The sequence below is a fragment of the Rattus rattus genome, chromosome 2 (genome assembly GCF_011064425.1).
Source record: "Rattus rattus isolate New Zealand chromosome 2, Rrattus_CSIRO_v1, whole genome shotgun sequence".
Classification (NCBI taxonomy): Eukaryota; Metazoa; Chordata; class Mammalia; order Rodentia; family Muridae; genus Rattus; species Rattus rattus.
Window position 1 is genome coordinate 217996292 of NC_046155.1, and position 13958 is coordinate 218010249.

General features: G+C 45.7%; 1 protein-coding gene across 1 annotated transcript; it reads right to left on the bottom strand.

Annotated features, from left to right (window-relative positions):
* Nucleotides 1-773: 773 nt before the first annotated feature.
* On the bottom strand, nucleotides 774-13141 carry Perp (p53 apoptosis effector related to PMP22). Its single transcript, XM_032894945.1, has 3 exons — nucleotides 12787-13141; nucleotides 4151-4291; nucleotides 774-2195 (listed from the first exon to the last, which is right to left on the bottom strand). The coding sequence occupies exons 1-3, from the start codon at nucleotides 12998-13000 to the stop codon at nucleotides 1969-1971; spliced, it is 582 nt and encodes a 193-aa protein (XP_032750836.1). The 5' UTR covers nucleotides 13001-13141; the 3' UTR covers nucleotides 774-1968.
* Nucleotides 13142-13958: the final 817 nt, after the last annotated feature.

Genomic DNA, 13958 nt, shown 5'->3' on the forward strand with positions numbered 1-13958 from the left:
AGGAGCAGGGAGGAGGAAAGTCTCCATCCTTCTGCCTGGCAGTCCGCTGCCCTGCCCCACACTTCACAGGCACTGCGGGAGAACTAACTTTCAACCAATGATGGGGGGCAACTCGAATGAGAAGGGAGTCAGGGGGAAACAAAGTAAAGACTATCACCTCCACTCCCTGGGTGGAACCCATCACAAGAAAGGCTGGTGGAGGAGACGAACCTTCAACTAAACCGCACAAATGAATCCTGGGTATCTGAGTCTGCTAACAATAAAAATCTCAGTCAGCCGCCTGTTGGCACAGCTTGACAGACAATTGCTCGTTGAGGAGGAAGTACACATTAGACTTTGAGAGTTCATTGACACATCTTTTCAAAAGATATCATTGAGACGGGGGGAAGGGTTAACGCAAACCTAAGATGTACAGAAATGGCAAAGCAAATTTGGGCAGGTGGGGACTGACTTTACAAGCATTCTGAGTTATCTCCGTCTGGGTTCAGCAAGCTGATCAATTTTTAACACAAACCCAAATAATGCAATGTAATCCTGTTCAATAAAAGCTACTTACAGGGTTTATGCCAGTGAGTTTCTTATGCAAAACGCAAGATTAAAATTGTAGGATGAGGTTTTTAAAGTGATTGAATAATTAAACAAAACCAAGATACTTAAAAGTGGGAAAAGAAACTTCATTTTGTCTAACGCTCCTACTCATTGAAAGCACTTTTAATTCCCCGTACAGAATGGAGAATTAACAACAACAACCAAAAAAAACTACGAATCAGACGCAGGATTTGAACATCTGGTTTATTGGGGAAGCTGGTCATGAAAACTGCAATTGTCTTGGCTGCAACTTACAAAATAGTGTTCTGATATTTAAAATAAGCTAGTTTCCATTCAGTGAGTATAAATGGTAAGAAAAAAATAATAACAGCCCTTCCAATATGTATTCAGAGAAACTCATTCCCAAATTTTCCCCTTGTATGTATTATACAGATATATTAAGTCTGTTTACCGAGGAAGACCAGGTTTGTAATTACATTTAGGTTTCTGTTACAGTTCAAATCTATTCTAGCTGTCTGTCAGTAGAGCTCAGTTAAGGCTGAGAGGGGCATTGACATGTCTTTTCCCAGGATGTCTGAATGGTAACCCTCATCGGCCTTCCTACCTGACCTCATCACATCCATCGGTCGGGAGGAATTAGCCTAGTCCACCCTCCCATCTAGTCTACGCTGGTTCTAAACATACACGCAACACTGTACAGATTTGTAGATATGGCTTCTTCCCACACCCCACCCCTCTAATCTACGTCAAAAGAGTAAAATTCATCTTAGCATTCAGTAGTGACAGCGGCCATGTTTCACTTTCCCGCATATCGGAGAAAATCAACACAAAGCTGAGCGAAACAATAACTGTTCAAAACATTGATGCTCACGTAGGACACCACTCTGCTTCTTTATGTAACTGAAAACTCAAAAAGGGCGTGTGTGTGTGTGTGTGTGTGTGTGTGTGTGTGTGTGTGTGTGTGTGTGTGTTTAAGAAAAACATTAATTTCGGAATATTTGGTCACTGGAATTTGCCAGTAGCTTTCCTTCTCTGTCGCCAACCCATTCCCTGTAGAAACAACCCATTCTCTCTGGAAACACAAAAGCTTCATCAGATTATTAAACGAGAAGCCATGGCATTTCTACCTTAGCAAGTTTCCCGGGCACGCTCTTTAACAAATGAAGCTTAAATGATACAGAATTGGTGCAAGGAGAAGTCAGCATATACTTAGCAAACAGAAACAAGTCTCTTTTAACTCCGCAAGACATACACAGGGACATGAAACTTAACACTATTTATGAAGAATTTTCTTTAGCATTTATTCTAGCATTTTCGCTCATATGAACACTGCCCAAACATAGGTTCTTTGCTCCTTGGAGAACACTTTCCTCCTCAGATCCATCTTGCAGCAGGCTTTTCTCAGGATCTCCCTCCACATTAGGCAGATGTATAGAAGTACCTGGGCTTTGCATTGCCCAGAAGATCATCCTCGTAGTTGGGGAGGCAGCAGAAGAAGAAGGAGCAACCAATCAAGATGATCGTGGCTGCCCATCCGAAGCCGTAGGCCCAGTTGTAGATGTAATTAACAGCGGTATTATCATGAAGCCTGAAGGTTTGGGTGTACTTCACGGGATAGATAACCAGGGAGATGATCTGGAATACAGCTAGAGGGAAGAAGAAATAAGCTCAGAGTATGAAGTTCAAATAAACAAACACATGAACGAATGCACAGTGTGTGGATTAGTGTTTGGAAACACAACACAAACTAGATTCTTCTAGGAGCGGGGAGCTTGACCAAAGAAACGACGCCATCAGATTGGCCTGTGAGCATGTCTAGGAGGCATTTTCTTGATAAACGATTGGAGTGGACGATGCCACCCATGGGCAGGAAGTCTCGGGTTGCATACGAAACTAAGCTGGGCACTGAGGAAACCAGTAATCGGTGTTCCTCCAATTCTGCCTAAGTCCCTGCCTCTGGTTCCTGTTTGAACTCCTGTTATAGCTTCGCTTTCTGATGGCCTGTAGCTTGCAAAGTGTAATGAACCCTTCCCTCCTCTGGTTGCATTTGGTCGTGGTGTTCATCACAGTCATCCAGAACGCACATCTCCCCATTCCCATAGCTTCTCCCTTTAGTGACAATCGCTCTGAAAGGGGGCGAGAGGGATCTAGCTAGTCATGGCTGGCTGCTGCATGAAGCGGATCCTTGGATCCACGTAGGAAACACGTGGGAAACCACTCTGCGTGACATGAGTATCTAACTTGCCTAACCATTGCCTGTCCTCACCCTAGTTCCAACATCTTAACTTGTTTCTAGAGTTCTACAGATAAACATTAAAGTGGTTTCCTATCTTCCTCCTCCTTCACTCCCTCCTCTTCTTCCTTCCTCTTTCCTCCTTCCCCTTTTTCTCTCTCTCTCTCTCTCTCTCTCTCCCCCTCTCTCTCTCTCCCTTCTTCCCTCCCTCCATCTCTTTCTCTCCTTTCTTTCTCCCTCCCCCTCTACTCCTTCTTTCCCTCCATCCCTTCCTCTCATAACATGGACCTGCTATCATTCTCCTGGCTCGAGCTTGATTTTATGGGACCCATGGAGTTGTGAGACATCTGGCCTAGTACTGACACTGGCCGCACAGATTGTCTCTCTGAGTTCGTGGCTGGAATTCTGTCCTGTGGTCCTTGGTTGGTAACTTGAAAAGTAAGGTGAGACCTGATTTTATCCTATCAACACCATCTCTGTCTGGCCTTAGAAAACCAAGTTTCGCTACTTTTCCTTTTGTAATTTCGTGTATTTTATTTTTATAGGTGTTTTGCCTGCATGACTATCAGTGCACCACACGCATGTTGTGGAAACCATAAGAAGGCTTGGATCCTCTGGAGGCAGAGTAACAGAAGGTTGTGATCCAACATGTGAGTGCCGGGAATTGAACCTGGGTCCTCTGGAAAAGGGCTGTTTGGGAGAGCTCTTTACTGACTCAGTTTCATCTCTGAATGTAGCTGGTTGCTGGGACCATGTCGCTTTGACAGGTGTTTGCCAGAAACTTAAATAGTCCTCACTCCTAAATCCCAGGCTCTTCTCTTTATATCAATAAACGTGTCCTCTGAGCACTATCTACCTGCATCTGTCTTCACATTACTGACGCCTGAGTCACCTCCCTGGCACAGCTCTCTGCTGCAGATTTCACCTACCTGACATAGGATCTATGCTGCAGATTCTAAGTCTGGCTCCCCCCTACTCTACCTTATCACCGGATCACAAAACTCCTTCAACATCTGGGGATATTCAGGTCTCTTCAGCCAGCACGGAACTCATAGGAGGCCAGGAATGCTACTGTACTTACAGGACAGACACACCGCTAGTCTCTGGGGTAGGTTTGAGTGGATGGGGATACTTGAGAGAGAACATACAGAAGACAACTCTTGTCACTTGAATTGAGAGAACAGAAGACCATCTAAGGCATGGAGGTAAAGCCACCAGATTCTTAAAACTCCTATCTCCTCTGATACTTTTGCACTTGGTGACCCGCTTCTAAGGACAGATCAGAAGGCCTTCCCTAGTGATGGACTAGAACATTCTACCCATGCCCACTGAAAGCATGGGTGAAGATCTGACGTAACTTGGTCTTACCAGCCAGTGCGAGGAGGCCTCCAATAACTCTCAGGAAAACGAGCATCTGGGGTCCACACAGGGCGAAGAACGAGAGGATGAAGCAGATGACCAGGATGATGAATCCACAGAAGAGCGTGGCAGCAGCTGCTCGGCCCCAGGCTGCAGGACAGAGGCCAAGACACTTGTAAGACAGACAAGCCAAGTCTAAAACTGCCAACCAAATCATATACAGCCTTTTCCCTACCAGGAAGGAGTTTTGGAGGAAGGGAGAGATTGGGTTTTACTTTGTAAAGGGCTAGGAATATTTAAGAAACTCCACACTTCAAGGGGGAGCTTGGTGATTCATGTAGAGGATAGTATTAAAGTGTTTTGCTCCCCTATATCTGATGGCACATGTGTACATCTCTGAAATGTAAATCCAGCTTCTTGGTTCTGTTTCCACATCAATAGACCCATTTTAAAAACTCACTCCGATTTTAACTATACATGACCATGATAAACATTCTTCATACTGAACAATTCAAGTTACACACTCTTTCAGAAATGCTTCCTCTTTAAAGGATTGTTATTTAGTTTATATTAATGTCTGGTTTCATTCAAAATTTAGTTCACCAGAGTTCACTATTGGCCTTGGTCTTAAAAAGAATTAGGATAAGGCAGATTGACCTCTAGGTTTGAAGACCTGCACAGGCTGTACTAGACTTCTGTCCTTCTGTTCTGCAAGTGAGGAGGTCCAGCAGACAAGCACAAGTCATTCAAAAGTCCCTATCCTTCAATCTGTACTGACTCCCCATCTCCTCACATCCAACTCTCTTCACAGGGCTAGCAATTAGCATCAGGATGTGCACCAACTCATCAGAACAACTTCTACGGTTCACACTACCCTCATTTCTCGTTTAGAAGCTAGCATATACATAGATGGTAAATACTTAGTTTGCTTTCTAGCCTGTTGGAATCCCGATCAGAAGTTTAAAAAGATATAACTTGTAAGTCACGAAGTACGTCAACTGCACGTTCAGGATCTCACAGTTGGGTGTTGGTTTTGTGTTGACTGTGCTATATTCCGAGAGCTATGGTGCCATCACCATTAACAATTCCAGAATATTTTCATCATTCCCCAAGGAACCCCTTTCTGTAGTCATTTTGTCCCCCACTACCCCCATCCCAGGTTGTGGCAACCACTAGTCTGTCTTCCTAATTAGTATATTCTAGATATTCCACACTACTGGACTGTTACCCTCCTGACCTGGTGTGGCTGGTTTCTTTCTCCAAAGGAAGCATTTTTTAAAGACAAACCATTCTATAACATAAATTAGAGCCTCATTCCTTTTTACTGCCCAGCAGTTTTACTGTACACATATCCCACACTCTGTAGGCCTCTTCATTTATGCATGTTCTTTTTTTTTTTTTTTTTTTTTTTCCCAGAGCTGGGGACCGAACCCAGGGCCTTGTGCTTGCTAGGCAAGCGCTCTACCACTGAGCTAAATCCCCAACCCATCTATGCATGTTCTTACTCTACTCTTCATTTTAAAGGGGAGTTATGTGCCTCTTCCCTGGGTCCTACCTCTCACTAAACTACAGCACAGCTAACAACACACTCACTTTATGCCTGGTCATCTCAGTGCTTAGAATCAAACAGTGACTCAGGAAAAGCAAAGGGTTTAGACGCAGCCAAAGCTCAATTAGGCTCTGCCTCTGCTCCTTACTAACCTCCCACCAGTCTCCTCATCTGTGAACTCCGCCTAAAACCGCCTGGCTGCAAGCTGTCAGGATAAGCACCCCCATGTGAAAATCACCCCATTTTTAAACTTCTCAGCCCTTCCTGTCCAAAAAGTTCCTCTTCTGTTCCCATAACGTCTGCCCATAGTCTCAGATTTTCACCCCATCCCACATTTGCAAGGGTCTGTGTCCTCCCTAAAGACTCCTGTCACCCAGATCTGATTTCCATCTGCTACAGATGAGTGGGGGTTAAGCAAGCTCCCCATTCATTCCTTCCTCCCTCTGTCTCCGGTCCTGCAGGGCTCCCTGCAGGGTGTGTGACTGACTGGGGCATAACAGATGAGTAAGGAGAATGTCTCCAAATGCCATGTTTTCCTACAAATGACTCATCAGCAACGGAGGGGCAAGAGGGGTGTGACGTCCCATGACTACACCCGATTTGAGAGGTACAGTTCTTACACCCCCTCCCCACCAAGTCTTGTTCTTCTTGTCAGGTCAATGAGAGATTTTAGAGCGAGGTTAACACATTTTTTTGTTTTAAAAACACATGACTAATGCCAAAACCAAAATACATAATTCATGTCTCCTTTCTCCCCCTTTGTCTTGTCCTTCGTGTAAAGAAATTTTTTAAATGAGAAAGGACTATGCTTTGGTAGACAATTAATTGATCAGATCTTCTTTTTTTTTTTCTTTTCAGAGCTGGGGACTGAACCCAGGGCCTTGTGCTTGCTAGGCAAGCGCTCTACCACTGAGATAAATCCCCAACCCCTTGATCAGATCTTTTTAAGTATACATAGTCCATAGCCCACTTCTACAGATTCTGATGTCTTCCTCTAGACCTCCTGGGCCAGGGCTTAAAAGACTGGATCCAGGAAATTCAGTTGTTAGCAGCCTTGTGGTTCTTCAATGCATAGATTTGCTTTAGTTCCTACAGAGATAACTGGCTTCACTGGGACACTTCTACACACATGTACACATACATGTACACACATGTACAAATGTGCTTTGCACCTTGGCTCACAGTCATTCACCGTCAGCATTCTGTCTCCTCCTCACTCCTCATCTTCCCCCCTCCAGTCTCTCTTGCTTTCATGTAGCGTATGTTGAATGGGTGGAGGCAGGGGGATTAAATCTAGACTCTGTATATGAACAGGAATGTAATATTCTGTTTTACACTCCCCCCCATCATTCTCTGCTGGTCCCTTGTGCCCCTTCTATGGGCATACTGAAGGCTGAGCATAAGAGTTTAGATGACTGAGATCTATAAAATGGAGTCAGTGCTACCCTCATAAGCCTGTAGACTTCAGTATTTGACCTGAGATCAAGTAGTCTATTTGTTTGCCTGTTTATACAGCTACTGCCAACCATTAGGTTTAATAAAAATCAACCACCGCATTCAGAATAGCAAAATGTTATTTCCCACTGTGAAGCCAGAAGAATCAACAAATCTGCATAAGCACCGAGAATTCAAACACAATTTTTAGTAAAAACGGAAATATTCCCTGACAAGGAACATATTTTAATATCGGAACTTCCACAATCACAGACTGTCTTGAAAGTCTAACTAAGCTCTGTGTGATGATACTGCATTCGTTTTACCTTTTCATTTGAAGGGAATTAGATGAATATGGACAGGTTACTGATGTGACTTCTTTCTCTTGCCATTTGGCTGGGGTATAACCCACACTTAATTTCAGGAATGTGCGAAGAATTACAGGAAAGAAATAGCGACCTACTGCACACGTCTCCTTCCAACAGGTGAAGCTATGCTTACAATGAACCATCTGGGGCACTTTCCCTAGTAAATACATTAGCTAATAATGTCTTGTTTACTTAAAATGCTGAGTGTAAAGAAAATCAAGGCAGAAAAAATGAAGCAACATTTTCTCTTGAGAAAAGCCACTCTAGTTGTAGAACGAGTAAAACCTGCTCCTTGCAGTAGGGCAACACCCACACTGAAATCATCCGGCTATCATTTAGACAGAAATCTTGGCATGGTTTTAAAGATTGCAGCTGACACATGACAGACCTCTCCAAGCAAGACAACATGTCTTCTCAGGTCAATGGCAATTTTACTTTGGGATGGAGAGACTGGGCCTCACCAGGTCTCAACGGGGGCTTCAAGGCCTGACACGGTCTGAGAAGAGGACGTTTGGTCACACAGGCTTTAGCATCGCATTCTCACTGTATACTATTTTTTTAAGCTAAAATACTTGTATTTCAGGTGCTCTTAATCTCATTCAGTTGCAGGAGAACTTAACATCTATGAATGTATGCTAGCCTCTGGGACATATTCCTATTTTACATTACTTCTTGGTACTTCTCGCTAACACCAAGGAAAAGCATCCATTTTCAAAACACATCCTAAAGCTGCTGCCTCTTCGTGATTTGCTGGCTTACAGCAACTCACAGGTAGAGATCATCTCCATCAGCTTAGAACCCAAGTGTGTCCTTCCTTACCACCCAACTTTCCCACCATTCCTAGTAGTGTGGGTGTGACTCACTAGACCGAGACAACAAAAGCAGGCAGGCCTCCAAGGAAACAGATAAGTGTTTCAGGGTAGAGACGCCTTGTTTCCTTTCCTTTCCTCATCGAAAGAGCAATCCATTATTTCCCGTGTGCATTCTGTGCACGTGTAAGTGTGTTTTCTAAGGACTACTCTGTGCAAGTTTGTGCTGTGAAAGAAACCAAGGAAAAGGGAGAATACTGCGATAGTCCTAATCTGGGTTTTTTGGAAACTCACTAGTTTCCCTTCCCGCCCCCAAATTAATGCTTTCCTAGGGGTCTGCTTTATTCTTCATAGATTTTACATGTGAACTAAAACGGACCAAAATAGTTGAGCGGTCCACTCCATTGCTCAAGACGCTGTGGGCACCAATGTATCATCAAACTAAAGCGGGGTCCCTTTTCTAGAACATCCGTTCTTCAATGAGCATTATCAAAGGTCCCACCTAGGGGAGCAGAGTTCTGATCCGATGTTTACTGTTTCTGTCTGGTTCTTTACGCCATTCACAGGCAGAAGTAAAATCTGAATATTTTAAAAACTAAGAGATCTTACACATAAGTGGGTAAACATGGGTGGATGTGGCGTATAAAAATATTGCTTTGCATATTCAACAAGGAGATAAAGGCAATGACACTGGTAGAGGTCTGACTTTCATTTGGAAGCTTCGGTAACAACGCCCCAAACTCGCCCTGCTTCCTGTTCCTGCGAAACTTGTTCCGCTGAAGATTCTAAGAGTGGTTGGGTTAAGACACTGGTATCCAGTGACTTTCCCAGGCTGTTGATTTGTAACACCGGAGGAGCAAAACTCTGGAGGATGATTAAGAACAGACCTACAAAATGTACTGTATACAGGACCAGGTCGTCATCCGGTAGAAGTTAGGGATGGCTGGCCTAAAAGAGAAACGGTAGGAGAGCCACGGGCAAGGCATTCCAGCTGCTGGAGTGACCCTACACACTTGACACTCTTTCCCGAAGCCCCCCAGGGTGGTGGCTCCTTACCACTGTGCTTTCACAGAACTCCTGAAAGGAATGAGAAACTATGCCTTATTGTAGCCAACAGACCCTCGAATCTTTCAAACCTATGGGATGGAAGAATGCTGGGTAGCAGGAAGGGCAGGGAGCACATTTCTCAGTCCACGTAGCAGAGGTGCACGTATCCAATAGCATTGTCCACGGCAGGCATTAAGGCCTCACATAAAAGGAAGCTGCTTGATTGTGGATACTAATTGTGGGGCTTTGGCGAAAACTGGAACTCCAGCACCTTAATTCCTTTCTAGTTCCACAGGTCCAGAAGTCTGTGTTACTAGGACAGAACCTAGTGAAGTCCCCCAAGACTCTGAGGTTCTCCAGGTGCTATTGGAACAAAGAGTCAGTGGGCTAGCCTGCACCATGGGCTTGATGCCTAGAGTTTACACACCAACGTACATTTTAAAGTTATTCCATCAAAGGAGTGGATGGCCTTTAAATTCGCTTTAAGAATGTGAACATACGTACATGCAGACACGTGGAATCTATCTACTAAGCTGATTTCCTCATAACAACAGCTTACCTCCCATCCCCTCCCATCAACAAACTCCCCTTCTCCCCCCCAAAGCTACGAGAGCATCATCCCAGAATCAGGGCTTTTCTGGTGAATTTAGCCTAATGTAAATGATTGACTCAGTGCTTATTTTCCCCCATGTCCTGCGTTTTTAGGAACCAGGGCACTTAATGATCTTAAAACATTTCATAGGCTACTCCGATCCTCTGACTTATAGTAAAGTGGTGTCTGGGTGCACACCAAGGGTTTCATGGGATGTCTTTGGTAAAATTGAGGTGTGCTTCAGAGTTTAAATTTCAGCCACTGACTTTTCAAGGCCTTTCTCCTCTTCCTCCTCCTTTTCTTCTTCCCCCTTTCCTCTTCTTCTCCTTCTCCTCCTCCTCCTCCTCTCCCCCTCCTGCCCCTCCTTCCAGTGCATACCTCATCCCTATGTCCTCCACCCTGACAAGTCAGAGCTTGCCAGAGGCAGGATCTGAAGTCTGTTGAAGTTTAAAATAACTCCCTGTCACAATGTTCTCTAAACTGGAAAATAAGTTTCCAGCATTGCAAAAAAGAGGGTGTGCACACTCACTAGAGTTTAATTCTGAGTTTGGCTTAGAGGAGAAACTTGAACGATCACTTCGATCGCAAACCTAGATTCTCATTTTCTTCTTGGCAAATATAAGCCAACTGTGCATATTATTTAGTATTATGGTCAACACTGCCAAGAACGGTACTCACTACCAAAATAAATGTTATGAATATCACTCAGCAGAACACAGTCATCGAACGCTTTGTAATGAAAGTTTTGCTTTGCTAATAGCTTCAAATAAACATTATTTCCAAGTATCATCAAGAAGGGTTCTAGAGGGAGAAGCACACATGCTCAGTTCTATATGTTGGTATGGTTTAAACAGACCTATCTACTCTGTTCCTTGCCATCCAAGACAGCGCTCACGCGCTGTGGGAGTGCACACATCATTCCATACAGTGCGAGCTCACACAAGCATACTGTTCTCAGCAAGGCCCTGTTAAAGCTTTCTGGAGATCTATAGTGTTCTGGCCTGCCCAGACAATCACCCGAAAGTGTAGAACATGCCACTGACTTGCAATTGTGTAGTACACTAGTGATCCATCCACACAGAGTGGGCAGAGCAAGAAGCATTTTAATTCATCCCTGTCTATCATGGTGAGGGGATGGGGACGTCAAAGAGGGCACCACAGCTCTTGTTTCCTTCCACAGCCTGACACTAAAGCCCATCTTCCATTGGTGATATGTATCCGGATGCTGGGCAAGAGCTGTCTACTACATTATAGGAACTTAATTACCTCTTCGAAGGAGATAGGAGGTGTTAAATTAATTTAACACCCGTCAGGCATCAGCTGAGAACCAGGCCCTGCATTATGAAAGCAATAAGATTTCAAGATCCATTTGGGAAAACCTCAGTTTTCCAGGGCTGATTTCTATAGTGAATTGGAACAAACTACACCCTAGATGGGTGTCTGCTTGCAGTGGGGAAAGGAACAACCTAGAAACAAAACTTGCCCTTTCCCTCCCATCCACACAGTAATGCATCAGCCTGAGGTTACAGCGGGCACACCCTAAAAGATGAGCGTACCTTACAAGGCAAGAAACACTGAAATGGCATTGTGTGTGTTTCACAAGAGGGCCCTGCGGGCCAAATCATGTCCCAGCAAGAATGCTGATCCTGCCTCTGCAAGCTGACTTCTGCTACTGAGTATTCTTTGGGGCTGTATCAGCCTTGGAGTGAGCTATAATTATCAAAGTCTATTTTAAAAACTTACAAGCACACCTCTTACGTCCCCTGAAAGAGACCGAGTTTGAATGCATTTTAAGAAACGGCTAGGTTGTTCCAAGACAACCCATTGCCTGTAAGAACCTAAAAGATTTGAAGCAATAGAAAGTTCTGTAAGCCAAGCGATTGTGTCTGCTTTTTAGGGAGAGCACGGGCCTTAAAGAAAGCAAGAACATTGGCTGCTGTCTTCTCATTTTATTACCTGCTTCCCTCTCTGAAAGTTGCTCCAGGGAGAATAAGCTACACGGACAAGGCCCAGGACCCAAACCAAACCACACCTGGCAGAAGCCCTGGGCTTCCAGAAAAGAATCAAGTTATGGTGAAGCTGGAAAAAAAATAAATAAAAACAAAAAAAAGTAACTCGCTTCCTTTAAAGGGGCCAAACTGATCAGTAAAACCTGCACCGGCTCTACCGTTCATCTCCCCCTTGCTCCCTACGCACTGCTGGTCACTACGGGTCTCTACCCTGAACAGAAGATCATTTGCGTGAGGAAGAAAATGCTTCTTTTCAAAGACGGCTACTGACTGTTAAATCGGGCCTTTTCCCTAGCAGAGGCAATGTGTTAAAAGTGCCAACTCCACTTCAATGGAGTGTTTACTTCTCCGATTTTAAGTCAGACTCAGATAAAGCTCCCTAACAGCCACTCTTCAAACCAAGGCCACTCCCCAGAACAAGAGCGAACATGAAACAGCTCTACAGCCAAGATACTGAAGTATCTATCGAATCATAACTGCTCCTACTTGGCCTGAAAGGACTTTCTCATGAGATTTAAAAAAAAAAAAAAAAAAAGGTTAAGTTAGATGAAATGAGACGAATCCACCCTGGCAGATTATTGCCATTCGTACTTTGCAATGGCTTGACATCAGCTTGCACGGGTAACTGAGAACCCTTTTTAAATGAATTTTTAAATGAGTTGGACTAGTCTGTTTGAGGTTTGGGCCTAATTTGGGTCACCCAAATCTGCTGCTTCTGAAGTTTGAACTCTGAGCAGACTTTGAAACGGTCACCGGCCCATGACCGCTTTAAGACAGGCCCGGGCTGCTACCACCGCTCAGGCCCCCAAGGGCTTCCCGGAGGCGGCGGCCACTCACCGTATTCCATGAGGCTCTGGCAGCCATCGTCGTAGGAGCCGCTGCCACCGCCCTCGTCGAAACACCTCCACCAAAGCGAGGACGTCTGGATGTGGTTGCTAGACTGCAGCCAGCCGCGGCCGGACAGCGCGATGATGTCGAAGGCGATGGCACTGAGCAGCAGCAGGGGCAGGATCCACCTGCAGCGCTCGCAGGCCAGGCCGCAGCGCAGCATGTCGTCGGTGGCGGCGCGGAGCGGAGGAACGCGGAGCTGGAGCAGCGGCCGAGAGTGGTCCTGCGAGCGCCCGCACCGCGACTAAAGGAAGAGGCGGCTCCCGCGAAGACGCGGCCCCCAGGCTGGCGGCGGGGGCGCGGCGCTCCGGCCACACCTTGATTCCGGTGACTCAGAGCGCACCGCCCCAACCTGCCGGGTCACCGGGGCTGCAGAGCTCAGGCTCGCCCCGGGCTCACCGCCAGGGTGGGCGTGCCTGTGCCTCTGGCCGCCTGCAGTCCCACCAGATCGCCACCAGCCCAGCGCACACACTTGTGGCTGCTCCAGCGCCAGCCTGTGCTCTGCCCTAAATTAACTGTGTACACAGTGAAAGGAGCATTGCTAAGGCTACACTTGAGCTCCAAGCACCGTGCCTGGGACATCCCAACGGCCTGTGAATAAGTGACGGGCCCTAAAATGTAAGGACTTGTGGGCTCAAATCTGGGAGCCTCTGTCCCTGGCTCCCACAGGAAGATACTGCACTTCCTGCCCGAATCCACCTTTGGACCTTGACTCTTGCTGCCATAGACACGCAAATGTTTTGTGCTCCGATGGTTCAGGCTGGGTGATCAACAGGTCCCAACTGCTCACTCTAGGTTGCAGAGGCTGTCTCCTAGTCTGGGTGTGTAACTTTGGTGTCGGTGTTGAAAACTTCAGTTCCCTTTGCCCCAGTTAGTGTGTTCCCTACACATATAACCAGTTAGACCCTTTCTATCTACTTCACATAGTTTTTGTTTTTTTCAAATAAAATCACGTGTCAGCGTGCACTGGCAACTGAAATCCTCCCCCTCCAAGTCCTGAGCTAGCTTCTGTCCCTGAGAATCTTCGCCTGTAGCAGGAAGGGTGGGGCAACAGCCAGGAGTGGCGCTGAGAGAAACAAATTCTCAGTGCCAGGTGTAATGGTGGCTTGGGACAGATTAAC

Bases quoted from the DNA above. Each gene is read 5' to 3' on its own strand.
- Perp (XM_032894945.1), bottom strand. From the start codon at position 13,000: ATGCTGCGCTGCGGCCTGGCCTGCGAGCGCTGCAGGTGGATCCTGCCC. The intron at 4,292-12,786 runs GTGAGTGGCCGC...TCTGTCCTGCAG, and splicing joins CCAGAGCCTCATGGAATACG to CCTGGGGCCGAGCAGCTGCT. The intron at 2,196-4,150 runs GTAAGACCAAGT...TCTTCCCTCTAG, and splicing joins AGGCCTCCTCGCACTGGCTG to CTGTATTCCAGATCATCTCC.